General features: G+C 37.9%; 1 protein-coding gene and 1 long non-coding RNA gene across 3 annotated transcripts in view; both read left to right on the plus strand.

The window, feature by feature from the left end:
* PTPRN2 (protein tyrosine phosphatase receptor type N2) overlaps positions 1-17,861 on the plus strand; it is a 633,132-nt gene that overhangs the window by 603,396 nt on the left and 11,875 nt on the right. For both annotated transcript variants that reach the window (XM_068174516.1, XM_068174508.1), the window contains exons 20-21: positions 5,149-5,202; positions 7,205-7,269. In XM_068174516.1, coding sequence (XP_068030617.1) covers positions 5,149-5,202; positions 7,205-7,269 — 119 coding nt within the window. The remainder of the gene's footprint in view (positions 1-5,148; positions 5,203-7,204; positions 7,270-17,861) is intronic.
* LOC137463307 (uncharacterized) lies at positions 12,159-17,256 on the plus strand. Its single transcript, XR_010993878.1, has 2 exons — positions 12,159-13,619; positions 13,667-17,256. It is a non-coding gene; the product is annotated as an uncharacterized lncRNA (long non-coding RNA).

Genomic DNA, 17,861 nt, shown 5'->3' on the forward strand with positions numbered 1-17,861 from the left:
ATGAAAATGTTGACAAAGCGTACCCTTTGGAACTTTAAAGAAAGTCAGTGTAGCTTTAAAATACAAATATACAAAGGCAAAAGCTGTGAAAGTCCTCACCACCATCCACCTTCTCTCATGTTTGCTGTGTCTATCTAAATTTTAATTTGAAAATTAAAGCCATGCATGATAAATACTGGAGCGAAATAATCTTCATTTGATTGCAAACCGTGCCCAGTGCATCACGTGTAGGTGTTAGCGTGTACCAGCTAATCCACAGCGACGCGCTTATGACTAATGAAAAGAATCTCCAGGAGGTTTGGGGAGTTGGTGCTCCATCCGCCAGCGGCCTGTGGGATCGCGTGCTGTTCTCTCTGCTCTACAATATTATCTACAATCCCCCAAAGTGATTATACGGGGCTCAGCACTCAAAAGATCCAAACTTGTTTCTTTCAAGGAGTGCTGGGAGCTCTGACTGATGCCAGTCGAAGTTGTGCATCTGCACCCAAGGGGAGGAGCTGGCATACAGCCAGCAGGAGCTGGTTGCACAGTTGTCTGTTGGCAAAATTCTACCCTTAAAAATTTAGGGCTAAATGCCACCCTTCATCTACTCAGTATTCTTGTACGTATTGCAAGGCTTTTCAAAGCAGAGAGACATCTCACACGGTGCAGGTCAGGTAATGGAGTGCAGCTGCTCTGAGTCACTTGGAGCTATGGCTAGGTGAGGATGTAAGGATATACTACAGAGTCACAACACAAAAGCAGTAGTGGAGCAAGGAAGCACAGCCATAGGATGGAGTTGAAATTGTAATTGAATTTTCAAGGTTTTCTTCTCTGGGTTCAACTTTAATATGATTTTTGTAGGTTGATTTCCCTTCGCTTGTGGCACCGAGGAAGTTGCCTGTAGTGAATTTTTGTAGTGAGAATTGTGACTCGGTTCCATTAAGCTGTGTGAGGCTGCAGCACAGAGCTGGTGCAGCGTCCGGCTTTGCTCTTTTCAAAGTTGTGGGAAATCTGCAAGCAATTCTAACTAGAGCATAAATGAGCCTGTACAGCCAGGACATCTGAAGTTCAGAGCACCTCGCCTCTGACTTGTTTCAGTAAGGATTGAGGTCCCTGCGTGAGCTGCAGGATTAGATCTACAGTAAGTCACAGTTCACGCCGCCAGGAAAGCGCCTCTTAGAGTGACATTGTGTAAGGGTTAAATAGCCGTGTGGAAGAAGTGTTGTGCAATACTTTGAAAAAGAAAAATGATAACTAGATGAGAAAAGTAGCGGAGCTGCCATTCTTTGTATTTTAAGCCAGTATGGGAATGAACCTGTTAAGATTTAATTGAATTCTGAGTGTTCATTTCACATGTATTCACAGTCCAGTGTAGGGTACTGTAATCATTTGCTACGTGCAGATTTTGTACAATGAACTCATAGTACTGAATGCATAGTAAAATTCTGCCTGAAAAGGAATTTTGGCATGCACAATAGCTGGTCTATGAATCTCAGTTTTCTTGGTCATCTGATCTTCGGGTTGTTTTTTCTTTTTCATTATTTTTTAATGACAAAAAAACTAATGCACTATTGCTAAAATAATGTATTTGGAATTCATTTACACAATACATGTTTTGCACCTGAAGCTTTCTATTGAAAGTACAGACTCTGCTGGATTACAACAGCTGAGTCATAAAGCCCCAGAAAAATGTCTGACAGTGCTACCATACTCTTAGTAGGGTAGTGCTAGGAAGGGGCTGCTCTCATTTCTTTTAATCTTATCTATGTTTTTATGTGCATTCAGTGTGTTTGTATATATATATGGATATGTGTGTATATTTATATATTCACATACATATATGAAATTAAGCATATACATAACCAACCCTCTATTTTTTATAATTCATCACCAAGAAAAATTGGATTCCCAAAATTACCTTGCCCAGAGTCTGTGGAAATATGGACCTAAACATTTTTATTGAAGTAAATTTTGCAAGTCTCTTTGAAAACTGAAAGCTTACATTTCTCTTACTCTGTATCAGACAGTGATTTAGATGATTTTGCATCTAGCAGATATATTAAACCTCGCTGAATAATCTATCATACTTTCATAATGTAGGAATAAATTGCCAAAAAGAGATTATTCTATATACTTTACAAATCTGTACAAAAGACAGTCCCTGAGAGGTGAGGCTACTACGGAAACCACTGGTCAGTTTTAAATGCTTCTGGAGTCCTAATTTCATTTTGAACAATAGACCAATCATTATTGCTCTGGACTAGCTTGTTAGTCATGCACTGATATGTGTCATTAAATATTTCTTAAGCCCAGAGGGAGCACATTTACACTTTAAAGAGGGACTGCTAAGCTAAAAGATAATTAGCATCACATGTGAGGGCTTTGCTTAAAATATATATCTATTATGCTATCACTTCTCGCTGTGTGCAATGGCATTTACTAACACTGCTCACTTTAAAAATGGACAAATTCTTATTTTGCCAGCTAATTAGCGGTTGCCAGTGTCATTTTTGTGATGTTGCAGCTAGTAATATGAGCCCAGTTGCATAGTCACAAAAGTGATCATTGGAAACTGTGACTCTGCTGCAGGGACAATGTGGGAAACCCCTTTTCTGAGCCTCTAACGACCTCTGACCTTTGCTTGCTGATGGTTTGCATGATGATTTCTTTTTCACTCAATGAGCCAAGGGTTGGTTTGTATTACTAATCATTCTTTCTAAGTTAATTCTTCCTGTATATGTATATATATATATATAATATATATTTTCTTCAACATTCAAGAACTTTGCTTACTGATGAATTTTCAGCTCACTCTCATTAGCCAGAGCTAAGAATGAAATGAGATGTTGCTGCACTTCTAAATATTTTCATAAGCTATATATAGACAAAGCTATGAACCAGCTGGATTGAAATCCTTTGTTTTAATGTGTTTTCTGAAATGTGTGATAATGAGAATGTTTGAAACGCCTTCAATAAAACTGACAAACATAAGGTGTCTTTCCCTAACATGTGTCTCTGGCTGTCTGATTTACTGAGAGGTCGGATAGATTTAGATGGAGTTTGTCATTGAAATGATATTAGGACTTTGGTAGATGGCTAGTCACAACATGCAAATATCATATTAGTGGTGCCACGCAAGGAACAAAAGGAACCACACAAGCAGAAAGAGAAACGGTAAATACCCCTCTGTAGTGGTTAGCTTTTATTTCATACTTGAAATGGAAAAACAGCTCTTTACTAATGCACTTGATGGGGGTGGGGGGGACAGTGACCAGCTGCAAGTTGGGGAATGCAGGCTGACTGTATCAGATGTTGGTACAGTCATTTCAAATATGATTTACTGTACAATTTAAAAAAAAAAAAAAAAAAAAAAAAAAAAAAAAAAAAAAAAAAAACACCAACCCAGGCTTTATATCATATAGAAGGAGCTGATCCTCAAGATACGACCATCAGGAATTGAATGGTTCATTCATGTGAAAACTCTGCTGTAGCCCAAGTCATTGAAGTTTTGTTTGGTACTGCCTGCATATAGATATATTTATGGAGATATAAATGGTCCATTTAACTTCTAAGGTCATGTGCTTCTCAATGACTTACCACTCATTTAATAAGAACATTGTTCTACTGCACTAATTACTTACATCCTGGGAATATAAATAGAGACAGAATGTCTATGCAAGTATGATTTACATAAGTAAGCAAAAGAGTAAGAATTGTGAAAAGTCCCTGAATTCAAATGTCTAAAGGGAATCCCAACAAGAACTTGATATTGTTCTCAAGTTTGGTTAGAATCTTAAGTAACAAAAATAAGAATGTGAAAACATGGTTTCATGGGATATCACCAATACCTCCACAGCCCGTTTGGATTGAGTTCCAGGTATCCCAACACCCTGTCAGAAGTTTAGGCATCTTCAGGCTGTACTGTAAGCAGTGTTTAAAGATATGTGCATGTTTTCACAGCACAGATGTTAGTGAATAGATGAACAGCCAAGAACTAAATGATTCAGTAGGTTAGTTATGCTTTAAAATTCATAATAACATCACACCACTGTTGTCAAATTTCGGCAGCTCCCTTTAGTTTAGTTATCAGGATCCTGTGTAACACTTACACTGAGCTGGGGAGCACACTTACACTATTAGAGCACCCCTTGGAAGCTGCCCTATGAAATAATTTTATAGGAGACCTTCTAGCTCCAGTAAACTCAAACATCTCATCAAATAATTTGAATGAAATGTTTTGATTTCTTGAAGCAATGCTTTCCTATTTTAGCCTTTATTCATCTTGCCTTGTTAACATATGTGTGCATATTTTATGGGTTTCTGGCCTGCGATGTTCTTGACATGCAAAATATATCCTAGAGCTAAAGAGAAGGCTTGGGATTTTGGTGTTTTTAAGGCAATTTAAATAGATTTAAACCAATTTTGTGGGCTCTATTCTTAGACTGAGTATCTTGGTTTGCTTCAGCACTAGTTAATTCCTTCATAGAGTTTACACATCAGCTGACCTGTTCTGTGGCTGTACTTTTATTGATTGATTTCATATATATTCTCTTGCCACTGAAAATGTTTAATCAGGAAGCTGCTGAAGACAAAAATGTGTAAATATTAAATATATAACACTTTTGCAAGAGAACCAAAGTTTACTGATGGGTTTAGTTATTTTTACTATGATAAGATTACATTTTAGAATTTTTAAGAAGTGTTTCAGGAGATTTGGCATTTGCCTTTCTGGGAAGAAGCGGTGCTACAGATCAGCACACATTGTACAAGGTGTAGTGGAATAGTCTTTTTTAATTTTTTATTCAGTTTGATGACCTTTGATATTTCCTTGAGCAAGCTCATGAACTCAGTGTTTACCTCAAAATCAAGGCATCTCAAGATAATCTTAGTTTTGGAGCTATGAAATGAACCATTTGAGAAAATAGCTCATTTGTTTTGCCAGGACAACAGTAATTATGGAATGTTTTCTGGGATTTTTGGGCAGCAAACCAGAATCAAACTTTAAAGATTATCTACCTAGCTGCTTGTTATATTAGGAAACTATCAACCTGAGTATTCATTCAAAGACAGTAATATTTGTATTTTCTTATTGCTTATTTTTGGCAGTTGGCAACAGAAACAGTATATAATATGCTTAATTAATTTCTTGTGTCTGTTTTATTTCAGAAAAGTAAACAAGTGCTACAGGGGTCGCTCTTGTCCAGTAGTTGTTCATTGCAGGCAAGTACAATTTCTAAAATAGCTTTAGAGAGATCTGTATGTGCAAGAATTTAACATAGATATAAACAAAGTGGGCAAATTAAAGCTTTACATTAATCACTAAACAGTGAGGTAGGCTAAAAGTTTTAAGTATAATTCAATTGAGTTTTAATGCTGTTTAATACTTAGGACCTGTTTTCATCATGAAATTATTGTTCAATATGACTTTGTAGATGTTGAGCCATGACATAACAACGTATGGCCACGCTTTCTAGTATAAGTAGCACTTCAATTTCATACATCTCCTTCAAAATTACAGATGTTCTTTGCATGCCCTCCCAGTTTAGTCTGCTTTATTTTATTAACACTCAATTATGTTTAATTTCTTCTTTACTTGTTTTTAGTGATCAGGGTAAGAAGAGGACAATGTCAGGGAGTGGAAACCTGCCCAGAGATTGAGTAGTTCTTTAAGCACAGAGTATTTTTAGGCCTGACAATGTGATGGATGCACACTAAAGCTGTCAGGCAGTTCAGAGGAAAAGTTTACCCTAATAACATTAATACTGGGTTTTGCCACTGGGGGTTCTGACTTATTTATCAAAAATATCCTTATAGATAATGAAGACAGAAAAGAGCCCTGCTAAGAGGCAGGATGTTTGCCATGTGGCACTTCACTTTGGATGGGAGTGAGGAGGGAGGGGACGTGTTTCTCACGTGTGGCTCAGCCGAGTGAGGATGCAAGGAGCTGAATGCTCCAGAGGGGGTTTGTCTGCATTGCCTTCAGGAAACATGAGAAAGGAATGATTTGATGCACAATGAAGAGCCTTCATGTTTCTTGCTATTTCCTTACTGTGATGGATGGAAATATCTACCATGAGCTCAGGAGTTTTTGTTTTTACTGGGTCTGATTGCTGTCTTGTCTCTCATTATTCAGCTTAACTAATAAGATTGTGTCTTTGTTCCCTTCATAGACAGAGAAAAAAAAATATTACCACTAGCTCCTTTTCTCTAAACAGTGATCTAGTAACTGAAAGAAAAAAAATCTCTGTCTACAGAAATTAAGTTTCATAGCCTGACTGTAAACAGAATGCAATAATGTGCGTCATGCTGTTCTATTTTTTTTTCTTTCATTAATTCTTTTATACAAATTGAGCTATCAATAAAAATAATGGCTTAATTAATAAAACTACATACCAGCCTAATGGGTCACACATGCACCTTTGTAAAAATTTTGGGGAGGGAAAGAAAAAAAGCTTTTACTTAAAGTCTTAATTATGTTTGCTAACAGCAGCTCTAAAAGAGCATCACGCTGGCAATTACCCGTTGCTCTCTGAAAGGGACACAAGCTGCATTCAGATTAGGGAGCTTTCCCCCTCCTGAGGCTTGGTCTCACATCTCTGAGGAAGGGCTATGGAGACACAAAAGTTAAAGCTATTTCTTAAAATGACATGATAATATTTCTTTCTGGTCATTGTTACTAGGGAACAATTATAGGGAAAGATACAGTGCAAAAAACAAACCACTCATATATAGTGAAGAAAATTGCAGTCTTCAGTAATTAAATATTAGTTCTTGAGCAGATCTCTGCATTCCCTCTGATCATTGTGTTCAAATGCAATCTGAAGCATTTTTAACTGTTCTGGATAATGTTCTAGTCAAATTTACTCTGAGTTCTTCATCTCATATATAAGTGACTGTAAGGTCACTTATATGTACACTTTTTTAATAGAAATGGTATCCTGGTTTAGGGTTTTCCACTGATGTTTAAAATGTTTCTCTTGCATAAACTTAAAAAATCAAAACAAAGCCCTGTTACCCATGCAGGGTAGTAGTTAATCTTCCACAACCAGCTTGTGTTTATTCAGTGCAAGCTTTCTCTCCTCTCTCAGTAGCCTCCTTTAACCCCTCATTCTCTCCTCTCCCACCATGTGTAACACTGTAACATTAAGGGCAGGTACCTTCATGTTTGGTCTAGATGCACACTGATAGGCTTTATTTTTTCTTTTTCCTTTTCTGTTGGCAGCGATGGTGCGGGAAGAAGTGGAACCTACATTCTAATTGACATGGTTCTCAATAAAATGGCCAAAGGTGAGAATCAAAAGGCTTGTTACTTCCTCAGTACTGAAGTATGTGCTTGTGTTGCCATGACAACAGTGGGGGAGCAATATTCACAGAAAATCTGAGAATAAATGAGAGGCAAATTGTACTCTTTCCTGAATGTTCTATAGTTTTATTTTCATACCAAACGCAAATGCTTTATGAATGAGAGGTGTGTTTGTGCTGTTGAGAAGTATTTGAATTTTTAAATTTATCATTTAAAATAGTTATTACAGTTTGTACAAGAGATGCCTTGGGGCTGTACAACCCTAATTTAGCGGCTACAGGAGCTAGGTCCCGGGCTGTTTCGCGGCTGTTGCCCACGTGGGTGTTACCTGCCCCACCATGACAGTCAGATGTGATTATTTCCCTTTTTGGATCTGCCCATTGCCACCAACGCATGTAGAAGTGTGGTGTCAGACAGGGCCTCGTGTCTGGCACAGATTTGTTTCTCACAAGGAAAAAGGAACAGGACAGAGGACTGAAAATAAATCTCCATTGCCAGTTCTGGCACTATCTGTCCGATATTGAACAATGTATTTAAATTTTCTGTTTCTTAGAAGTCTCATCTGTGATATGCAATTTTATGACATGGGAAATAATCTGTCAACTAAACATAAACTTGTTTGTTAAAATGAACAATCTATAGATTCTCTAGAGACTGGGACCATTCCTTTTTTTTTTTCTTGGTTGGTAAATTGTTCATGGTGGGAAGTACTTGAGATACTCGGAAGCAATCTTTGTTAGAACTGACCAAATTTTTAATGCTGATACTGTCTTCAGAAGGAAGGAGGGTGAGAGTGAGCCTGTAAACCTGACCAAATAATAAAAAAGAAATTTGCCTTTATTGATTCTTAACCTGAGTTCTTAAGCCACATCTGGCATTATGGGCACACATGTATTTAATGAAAATTGATTATTTGTAAAAACATACTAATTTATAGAGAGAAACAATATTTAGTTCTTTGAATTCTAATCACTTTACAGTGTTTAATATCTTCTAATGCAGACATATTTTTATATGTAGTTTAAAAATACTCTCCATGCTTTGCAGTCATCTGCTGTTGCATCCTGAATATTCTAGTCCTCTGGGACATGGTGGTATCTGGTCCCTTTAGAAAGAAGATTTTAGCTTTTCTTTTTTTTCTCTCCAGATTTTGTTAACATGTCTCATCAAACATGGACTGAATTTTCTGCCCGCAAGCATCATGTGGAACTTGCCACTGATGCTAAAAGAAGTTGTATGTTTGCCTTCTCCTTTGCGCTGTACTGAAAATAAATTTTTCAGTGGGATGAGATTAGTTTTTCATGCTCGTTGGAAAATAGGTTTTTGCTCTGCGAAGGAATATGGAGATATTTCCAATGCTTGTTACTTGCCACGTGAAAACCTAGACTTTAAAAATAGAAGCAATGGTACATCGTAAAATTAATGTGGACCTTCGTTAAGCGTTTGTTCACTCATTTCGGCTATCAGCAGCGAGAAGCCATAATGAAAACTAGATTTAAAGTATATGCAATTTATTGGCATATAGAAGTAAATGAGGAGTATTTTCTAGCTCGAGGCTTTCAGCCACTTAAGGGAGGGTTGACTTTGTTGTAAAAGCACTGAAGAATGCCATTTATTGACTCTATTGTACCATGTAATGTCAAATTCCATTTTAAGTGTGGGCTTAGTGCTGCACAATGCCAGACAAGTCATGTGAAACTGGCCAGAGAAAGGCGTCACAGGGCTTTTTGGAGATCGGTCACCCCCATTTTGTTCTTGACCTGCTCCCCTCTGCCCATGGGGGTGTGCGACGCGAAATCCCCTGACCTGGTGCTTTGGCTGGAGTTTAAATGAAAGATCAAAGGGCAGAGCGGGCATCTCAGCCCTGCTGAGGTGGGCCTTTCCCAGGCTGTCACACTGTGCGGCCGCCAAAGGTTTTGTTCGGGCGGGAGCCGCGGCCCAGCCTGTGCGGCCGGGGCCCTCTTTGTCTGGCCTGAGAAGCTGGAGGCCCAGGTTGAGGATCCAATGTTCATCAAATGATCAAAGGCCTGAAGCCCTGGACATGAAATCTTTCTTTCCATTTCCTTTTCTTAGAGAATGAATTGCACGAGTGGCAAAGAATGCCCTTTCCAAAGCTTTTATGTGCAGTGCGAGGGCTAACTTCAGAGTCCTTCAGCGCTGAACATAAAAATGTAAGTGCACTTTCAATCTGGGCCCAGCTGCAGGGCCAGCATCGAGGAACCCTTCTTTCAAAAAGGCTTTTAAGGATTAAGGCCTTCAGTCTTTCAAAAAAAAAAAAAAAAAAAAAAAAAACCAAAAAAAAACCTCCAACCAAAAAAAAAAAATCCACCACGGACTTTTAAGAATAAACTTAGAATAATTTGAGATTCTTGTTCCATGGTCTGGTTTAATAGAAAGTAGACAATAATGCATTTTTAAATCAAAGTAAATAGAGGAGTACTTAGTTTCAGCAGTGGGAAAGTAGAAAGCAATCAATAAATACCTTGGCTCTTTAGTGGGGTCTTTAATAGGTTGGGCAAAGGAGCTCCTTTTTCATGTAATGATTTACTTCCCTGCATTCTCTTGAGCAGTTAACTGTAAATGCCTTTGTCATTTACAATTTCTTCTACCGCTCATTGAATTAGTGCTAACACTTAGTCTATTAAACGCGTTATAAATTCATATCTTCTACTACCCTGTTGTTGCCAACCCTCATATTATTTTAGATGCTGAAAACCATCAAGGGACCTGTTCCTAAAAGCTAAAGCAGGGGAAAAGAAACCAAGTTGGGGAGGATTTTGTGTTTGACATCTGCCACATCAATTTGACGGCCCCAACTCCTTTGAGGAAGGGAATTTTGAGGAATGAAAATTTTAAAATTTAAATTCAGCTCAGGGCACTTGCAGGACAGTAAAAGTTGGTAACGAGGGCAGAAATGCTCCCAGGGTGTACTTGAGAGGTGAATTGAGCTGGTGGAAGAATGTGCAGGAGCTCACAGGGGCACTGGGACAGATTTGCTGTTGGGGGAGGTTCTTAATGAATTTCACTGTCTTCGGTGCAGTAAATGCAATGACTGCATCTGTGTACTTATTCCTAACATCCACATGAAATAATCTGAGATACTGGAACATCTCAGATGGCAGAGAGCACCAGTGTCTGTCCAGTGCTGTCATTCCTGTGTCATGTCAGCTGGAAGTTACAATGCAAAGTAGATACTTTTGTTTCATTGTTCCAATAATAAATGTAGCTATTTGTCATGTCGTTTATTACGATAATATTTTTTTCTTCCATTTTAGCTTCATATGCTGTTGCCTAGAAAGTTTAGACATGTTGATCCTTGAGGTCCCATTCCAACCTGGTGTTCTGTGATTCTGTGATATGCAGAGACTTTGATCCTATGTCCATCAAGGCAATAAGAAAAATGAAACAGTGTTGAATCTGGCCTTACAGTAACATATTTTAATACTATTTAACCTTTTTCAACTGTGGTACCTATTTAACTATGATAACTATTTGTACATGGGTGTTAAAGTTTTAAGACAGTCACCAAATCACCTCTCATTTCAGTGACAGCCATCTTAGGACAAGCTTTAGTTTTGAGTTAGAAGCTGAGAAGTGATTTAGTTCAACCCATGTGTATTTTCATTATTTAAATAAATACAAAAAATGACAATGGGTTGTTTTTGTAGATAACAATGCTTGCTGGATTTTTCATAGGGACTGTTTCCCTGAGGCTGATTTCTGCTGAGAATTTCAATGTTCCTGATGTATTTACAAGTTTTATCCTTTGTTACTAGGGAAGATAAGATGATTTAGATTTAGTCTACTTGATATTTCTTCCTCACACCAAACTCACAGTAATGATGAGCTGATCAGATTTTTTTTCATTTTGTGGGATCTAGAGAAAAGTTGAGAATTTTCTCATTTCATGTCTTTCCTGCAGGCTGATTGTAGTGACTAAAAGTGTGATATATTGCAAGACATTTTTATTGAGTGTTTCTTGCACCAAAAAAAAAAAAAAAAAAAAAAAGTCTTCCCACTTTCATTTTTCTGAACTGTGAGGGTTGGATAGTGTGGATAATAGTTTGATTTTTAGATATTCATCCAGCCAGCAGCTGCTTAGGGTTTGCTGACCATCCATTTTCTTGTGTTTGAACTAGCTGAAGCAAGATGAGTCAAAAGGAAGGCGAATATGAATTTTAAAATCCTTTTAAAGTATTGATTTCCAAATTCTAAAACCCAGCAAAAAAGATTCGATTTAGCAAAGCCGAACCAACGGTTTATTCTCTTGCATTCAAAAGCTTGGATTATAATTGATGAGCGCACACACTCTGGCCAGGGCTGGCTGTGGAGGTTATCTCCCCAAGTCCTTTCCTTGCCCCTGCTACCCTATTGTTTGAGGGTCTTGTGAGTCAGCTCCTGAGCAGATGCAGTTTATACGTGACATTTTAAGGCAAAACAAAAGATTCCTTAATTCGCCTTCTGACTCATCGCGATCAAATGATTTGGGCTAATCTGAACCCTTGCTGAGGTTTTGCTTATCTGCTGTTTGGATTTAACAATCATAATGAAGTTGTGGGGTTAGCTCCTCTCTGAAAGGATTTTATGAAAAGAAATGCTTGCCCATACTCATGTTAAAATTGATTCAATCTGCTTATTTTTGAGTCCTTATGCAAAGTCTGAGAAAATTCTATTGTTCTGTTGTTCTGATATAAATCTAGAGCTGACTGTTTCTGACATGCTTTTGGTGAAGGAGGGAATATTTCCTTAGTCCAGGATCAATCTTCTCCCATGAAAACAAAATTTAACATACTGCTTTCCTTCAGAGGTTGAGACAATATATAGTGTAAATAGGAGATTTCTTTTCCCCTTTTTTTTTAGGTAATAATAGAGGGTCAAAAAGTAGGATTAGAAATAGGTGGTGTTCTGGGAAAAAAATTACAGCAGAAAAATTCAGGACTTAAAAATAGAATTGTTTTCAGGGTCTAAATTTGAATTAATTACATTGCTGGCCTCTGAGATTTGGGTGAGACAGATTATTATCTCTAGGAACACAGAAGGAAAAATGCAGAGCCAAAAAATTGGGGTTTGTTTTGTTTACTGTTGTGCCGTCCACAAGACTGCCTCAGTTCTCAGCAGCAGTAGTGCCAACCCTGTAAATCTGAGATGCTGCTGTTTCAATTTCCAGAGGAAGTTGCTCGTGTCCATGTAAACATATCGTATGTTATAAGGCTGGTTTTTCCAATGAGCTGCATTTATATATTGTAACTTTTATGTAATGAGTTACCCTGGAAACACAATTAGGCAAATAGTGCTCGTTCTTGCAGTCTTTCCCAGCAGATAATTAATCACTATGAGAGCTGGGCCCCCAGCTACATGCACAAGTGTATAGGGAATGTATAGGATAGTTTTTCACGGTCCAGCCTCAGGTGCTCGGCAAAGTCTTACTATTTAGAAAAAGCTGTTTAAAGTAGTGTTTATTTCCTTTGAAAAACACATTTGGGCATCTGATGCTTTAAAGCTTTTCGCATGTTATTGGCTGTATGGAGTCATTGATTAATAGCTCATGAAAGGAAGATAAAAATGTAGCATGTTCTACAAGCTTCTGTTCTGAAATGAATTAGTGACCATGGGGAAGGTATTCTTGGTTGATGTTTCCCACTGTATGTTGTATGGTCTGCATTTTAGGTGCATTTTTAGGTGGTTTCCTTTACAGAATATAAAGATTTCAAGCAAAAAGCAAACATGTTATTGATACAATTTCTTTAGCTTTTATGTATATATATATCTACATAATTTAGTGGTCGGGAATTAACCTAAAAGAGCCATATTTCTTCAGTTATTTGCTATTCTTAGGATTCTATTGGAAACAACTTGGGAGTAGGAAAGTATGGTAGAAAGAAATCCTAATTATCCAGGGTTAAGGGCAAATAAATTGTGAAGAAAGACTGATCAGGCATGGGCTATTCCTTGGGAGAGGGAGCACAAAGGGAGGTACCCATAGAGTACTGGAAGACCCTGAAAGAAATGTATTGATGTCAGTAAGCAGCTTGAGATAGTGACTAATTTGAAAACAAGAGGTCATTGACTGAAACTAAGGAGGAGACAAGCAGATAAGGAATTTGTGCAGCGTTTTTCCCACCATGGGTAGGTTAGGATATGGACAAGTGAAAAAGCTGGGTCATAGAAGTGCTGTGCTGCAGCTTTGAAAGCAGCTGGGCACATGTTTGGAAAAGGAAGTTTATATAGAGAGTAAAACCATTTCTTTTTTGGTAGCTAATCTCATGTAGCAGAGGAGTGTTCATTTGACCAGTGGTGGCCTTCTGGCTGTAAAGGGTACAATTTGGTAGCTAAAGTGTGCTAGCTAAAGTAAAGTTTAGCTAAAGTTTAGCTAAAGTGTAGCTAAAACTATTCAACAATTTCTATAGCTGGACCAGTTTAGTCACTGTTAAGGATAAACTCTGTTTAAAGAGTTTAAAGATTGCATCCATAACAGTTGCATCTTTTATTCAGGTCACTCCACGTACTGTCTTGTGAGAGCTTTACCACCTACATGCAATGTAGAATGAAATTAATGTAAAATGTAGTTCTTACAATTTAATAGATTTATGTAGGCGAGCTACTTCTGTGTCTCCTGGAAAGAAAATGCATATTTTCCAAAGGGGACTTCAAGATTTTTGTAAGGCCAAGTGAGACATGTTTTCATAAATTTTACTTTTGCAATAAGCATCTTAACTTTGTTCGTGTTTGATTCATCAAATGGAGATCAGCTGCCAGGTAATGTACCAAGAGTTTCTGGAAGAGATACTAAAAGCAGTAAATTGTGTAAAACTCCATGGGAGCTGATCCTGGGGAACATCTATTAGCAGGGAGTAACAGCACATTCACAATACTTGCTCTATATGTGCTTTGTGTATGTGTGTGTGTCTGCACATGCACATGTAAGTTGAATTGGTATTTTCTACAGCGACAATAGGTGATTATAGGATATTTTACCCTGTATGGAATAAAACTCATTAGCATCCATTTCTATAGCAGTTCTTATGTAGTAATTTAGGCATATTCATTTTACTTTTAACTTCTGGGGAGAGTGGAGGAAATCTAATTGTAAAAGAGAAACAATTCCTATCGTGTATAGAATGTGATGTGACAATTCTCACACACACTGGAAGTGAGGAAGGATTGGTCCTCAAATTAGCACCCATTTGCATTCACTTACAATGAGTGGTTTCTGCATGTTTTTTTCGGCATTGACAAAGGATATTAACTTAAAAACTGACATGTCAGCAATGAATTTCTATCCCTGCAAGGCTGTTAAAATCAGTGTAAAATTTAGAAGCATTACTTTCCTGGATAATTTTTTAGAATATTAGATTGTGCCTATGTCTTCCATCTTCAGTGTCACCTTCCTTTGGATTGTGTACTGACAAAGCCATTACACTTTTGTACATTTATTACATGCAGTCTTCAAGTATTAATACAAAATGTGTAAACAGTAACACATTATGTAATGCATATATGTAATGTATACTCTGCGTGTGCATGACTGCCACAATAATTTTAATTACTTCACTTTTATTACTTTAAGCACTCCCTTCTCCACTTACATGTTTGCTTTGCCCATTGGGTACTTTTGTTGAAGTTGTTTTTGTTTGGTTTTCTTTTTAATAAAGGTAATGAAATTTTAATTTAGGTTGTTAGGTGCATAGAAGCACTTATGTATTTTGTCTGAAATTACAGACAGTTCACTGACTCAGGCATAGGCTGGGTCCATTCCTAACTACACACACATGCATACAGATTTGGTTAACCTCAAAGAGTGAATAAGCTTATAATGAAAATGCCAACCTGAATACATTAATCTTCTTTGTTATCTTTAAAAGTGTACCCCTCACTAGGATTTTGCTGACGCTTTTCTCTTTCCATGAAAAGCATCAAATGATCCTCCTGGCCAAGAGCAGAACTACAGCAGTAGGCATGTAGATAACTACAAATGAAAATTGCTTTTATTTTTGTAGTTTCTAGCTGATGGTCAGGCCCCTTTTTTATCTCTAATACTTAAAAGTGTTTTTTATTTAGTGGGCAAGTTGAAGGAAGAAAATACTCTTGTTTCTTTGCAGCAGACCACTACACAAACAGCAGTTGCTCATAGGACACATTTTTCACTTCCATGGCCTTCACTACACTGTACTGCTGGTTTATCTTTTCATTGTGGTTCCATGCTGCCTTTCTTCTGTCATTTCCCTCAAAATCACCAAATGTGTAGGTAAGGGAAATAGGGAAGGCTACAGACACAAAGAACAGATCTCAAACACCATAAGCTTTAGCAGATTCTAGCATTTGTGAGGCCAGAAGTGAAGAGCAGAAACTCAGCTCTTTTCAGCCCAGCTTCATTCCAGCTAACTTTAGGCACATAAAACATTTAGTGTTAAGAATCTCACCTAACCTAGTTGTCTGGGTCTCCTCAGTCATCAAGGAGAACGATATACATCTCTGGAGGATAATTCTCAGGCAAATGAATTGCCCATCAGAGCTTACCCTCTCTTTCTTAGCTGTTGAGAGAGGAGATGACTAACTCCAAATCCAACTTCAAGGATGGCTGGAGTAGATGAGATGAGGTTGGGCCTTTGAGACTAAGCTAGTTAGTAAATATTATCGGTTTGCTATTAAAACTAATGGTCAGTGAAGAAGTGGTGTTACACTCCCCCTAGTTATGACCCTTTTCTCTTTAATCAGATTGAGTTTGCCCCTCATATGGTGTGATTAAATGTTTTGCTGCAACATTAAGTACTCAATGGGGCAAACACTTGCTGGGGCAGCTACATGAGCCTTCCTTTAGAAGCTCTCAGTGGGAAGCTGGAGGCATGTAGGGCTTTAGGAGATTTGCAAATCTACAGCATATCTGTGCTATGTCCAGCTACATTAGACATTGGAAACAGCGTGGCTGTGACAGTATAACAGTCCATGAGTGCTGATTTACCCTCCTAACTCCCCAGAGAGCCCACTTGTGTCTCTATACACTATGGCAGACAGAAGTGTAGATGGGTATGTTTGTGTGTTAGGCTCCTGACAGACCTGGATCTATTTACTGTGTGTCCTCTGGTCTCCATAGTTCACAATCCCCTTGCTGTGGCAAAGCTGAATGCAGAAGAGGGCCAGAAAATGCAGTACCAAAGAAAGCCTCTTTGTCAGTCTTCAGATGGGGAGGGAAGAAAGGCAGCGTAAAGCCGCTGTGCGCGCGTTTGCTCTGACCGCAACGTGCCACTTTTAGACATGAGTCATGCGGCCATCACCCAAACATGACAAACACTTGTATTCTGCCTAAACACAGGCACACTGTGATGAGACAGCTTAGTGTCCTCGCTGGCACTGTATTGTTCCCCCTCATTTTCTTTCTCAAGTGTATTTTTGCTGTTTCACATTATTACAAGTGTACCATCCGCAGCACTCCCGGCTGCCTGGGAAGACTGAGCCATGCAGGGTCCGAGGCTAAAGGCTGCTGATCAGCAGCATCCTGCAAACACTAATTGGTTCTTTTTCAGCTTCTAGCAACAACAGCGTAAAGAAGTGTGGTAGGGACTGTTCCTTCAATATTTTAACAAGCTAGTTTTTAATCTTAGCTATCAAGTCCCTTTGCCCTTCAAGGCCTAATTCAAAATCTATACAATATAATAAATATAAAAAGATGCATTAGGCAGGTAATATCTGACTAGAATGAAGCTGAATACTTTCTGCTACAAAAAGAAAGGCATTTGACAGGTCATTTTAGTATTGCTCTTAGTACTCCATTATTTCTGTTGGGATAAATGCTTATTCCCACACTGATCATCATCATTTCCATAAGGAGAAACGGTAAAGGTGCTAAGAACATCCCCTTTACAACTGCTCAGCATGATTCCTACCTCATATATTCAGAATTGTGATCACTTGGTGGTCAAGGAGAATAGAAAGAGAGCTGAGAAAGGTGCAAAGGGTATTGAAAAAAAGAAAAAGAGGATCTATCTAGGTCTTCACCTCTCTAGTGTCCAAGTACCTTATAGTCATTAATGGATTTGCTTTCACAACAACTCATTAGGTAGGGAAAAAATGGTTCATTTTAGAAATGATGGTGTGAAACATAGGGTGAATTTAATGATTTAGCCCAAGTGGCTAAATCATTTAGCAGGAAGTCAAATTCTCAGTCTGGAAGAGAACTGAAATCTGTCTAAACATAGCCCCCTAATGACCAAGCCATCCTTTAGGACTCACAGTAACAAATTTATAGCCATTCTGCAGAGTTATAATCATATCTTTTTGAGGTATATCTGGAAGCTTTTCCCAACTAAAAAATCCTTTTTAATTTAATATTTATGAGCAAAATGTATTTGTGAAACATTCACAAAGAAAATTCTTCACTTTGGGCTATTTAAAAGGAAACCCCCCACAAATAACTGCTTTGATGAAGTATTTAAGCATCATTTCATTTTTATAAATACACAGGAAATTCAGAGCATCTAGAATCTAAAATATTCCTTTTAAGACAGAGCTTTAATATAAAATTCTATCAGTCTCACAGAATCTACACTGTACTTTTCATGAATACTGAATAAAATAGAAG

Source organism: Anomalospiza imberbis, chromosome 1, assembly GCF_031753505.1.
Source record: "Anomalospiza imberbis isolate Cuckoo-Finch-1a 21T00152 chromosome 1, ASM3175350v1, whole genome shotgun sequence".
Taxonomy (NCBI): domain Eukaryota; kingdom Metazoa; phylum Chordata; class Aves; order Passeriformes; family Viduidae; genus Anomalospiza; species Anomalospiza imberbis.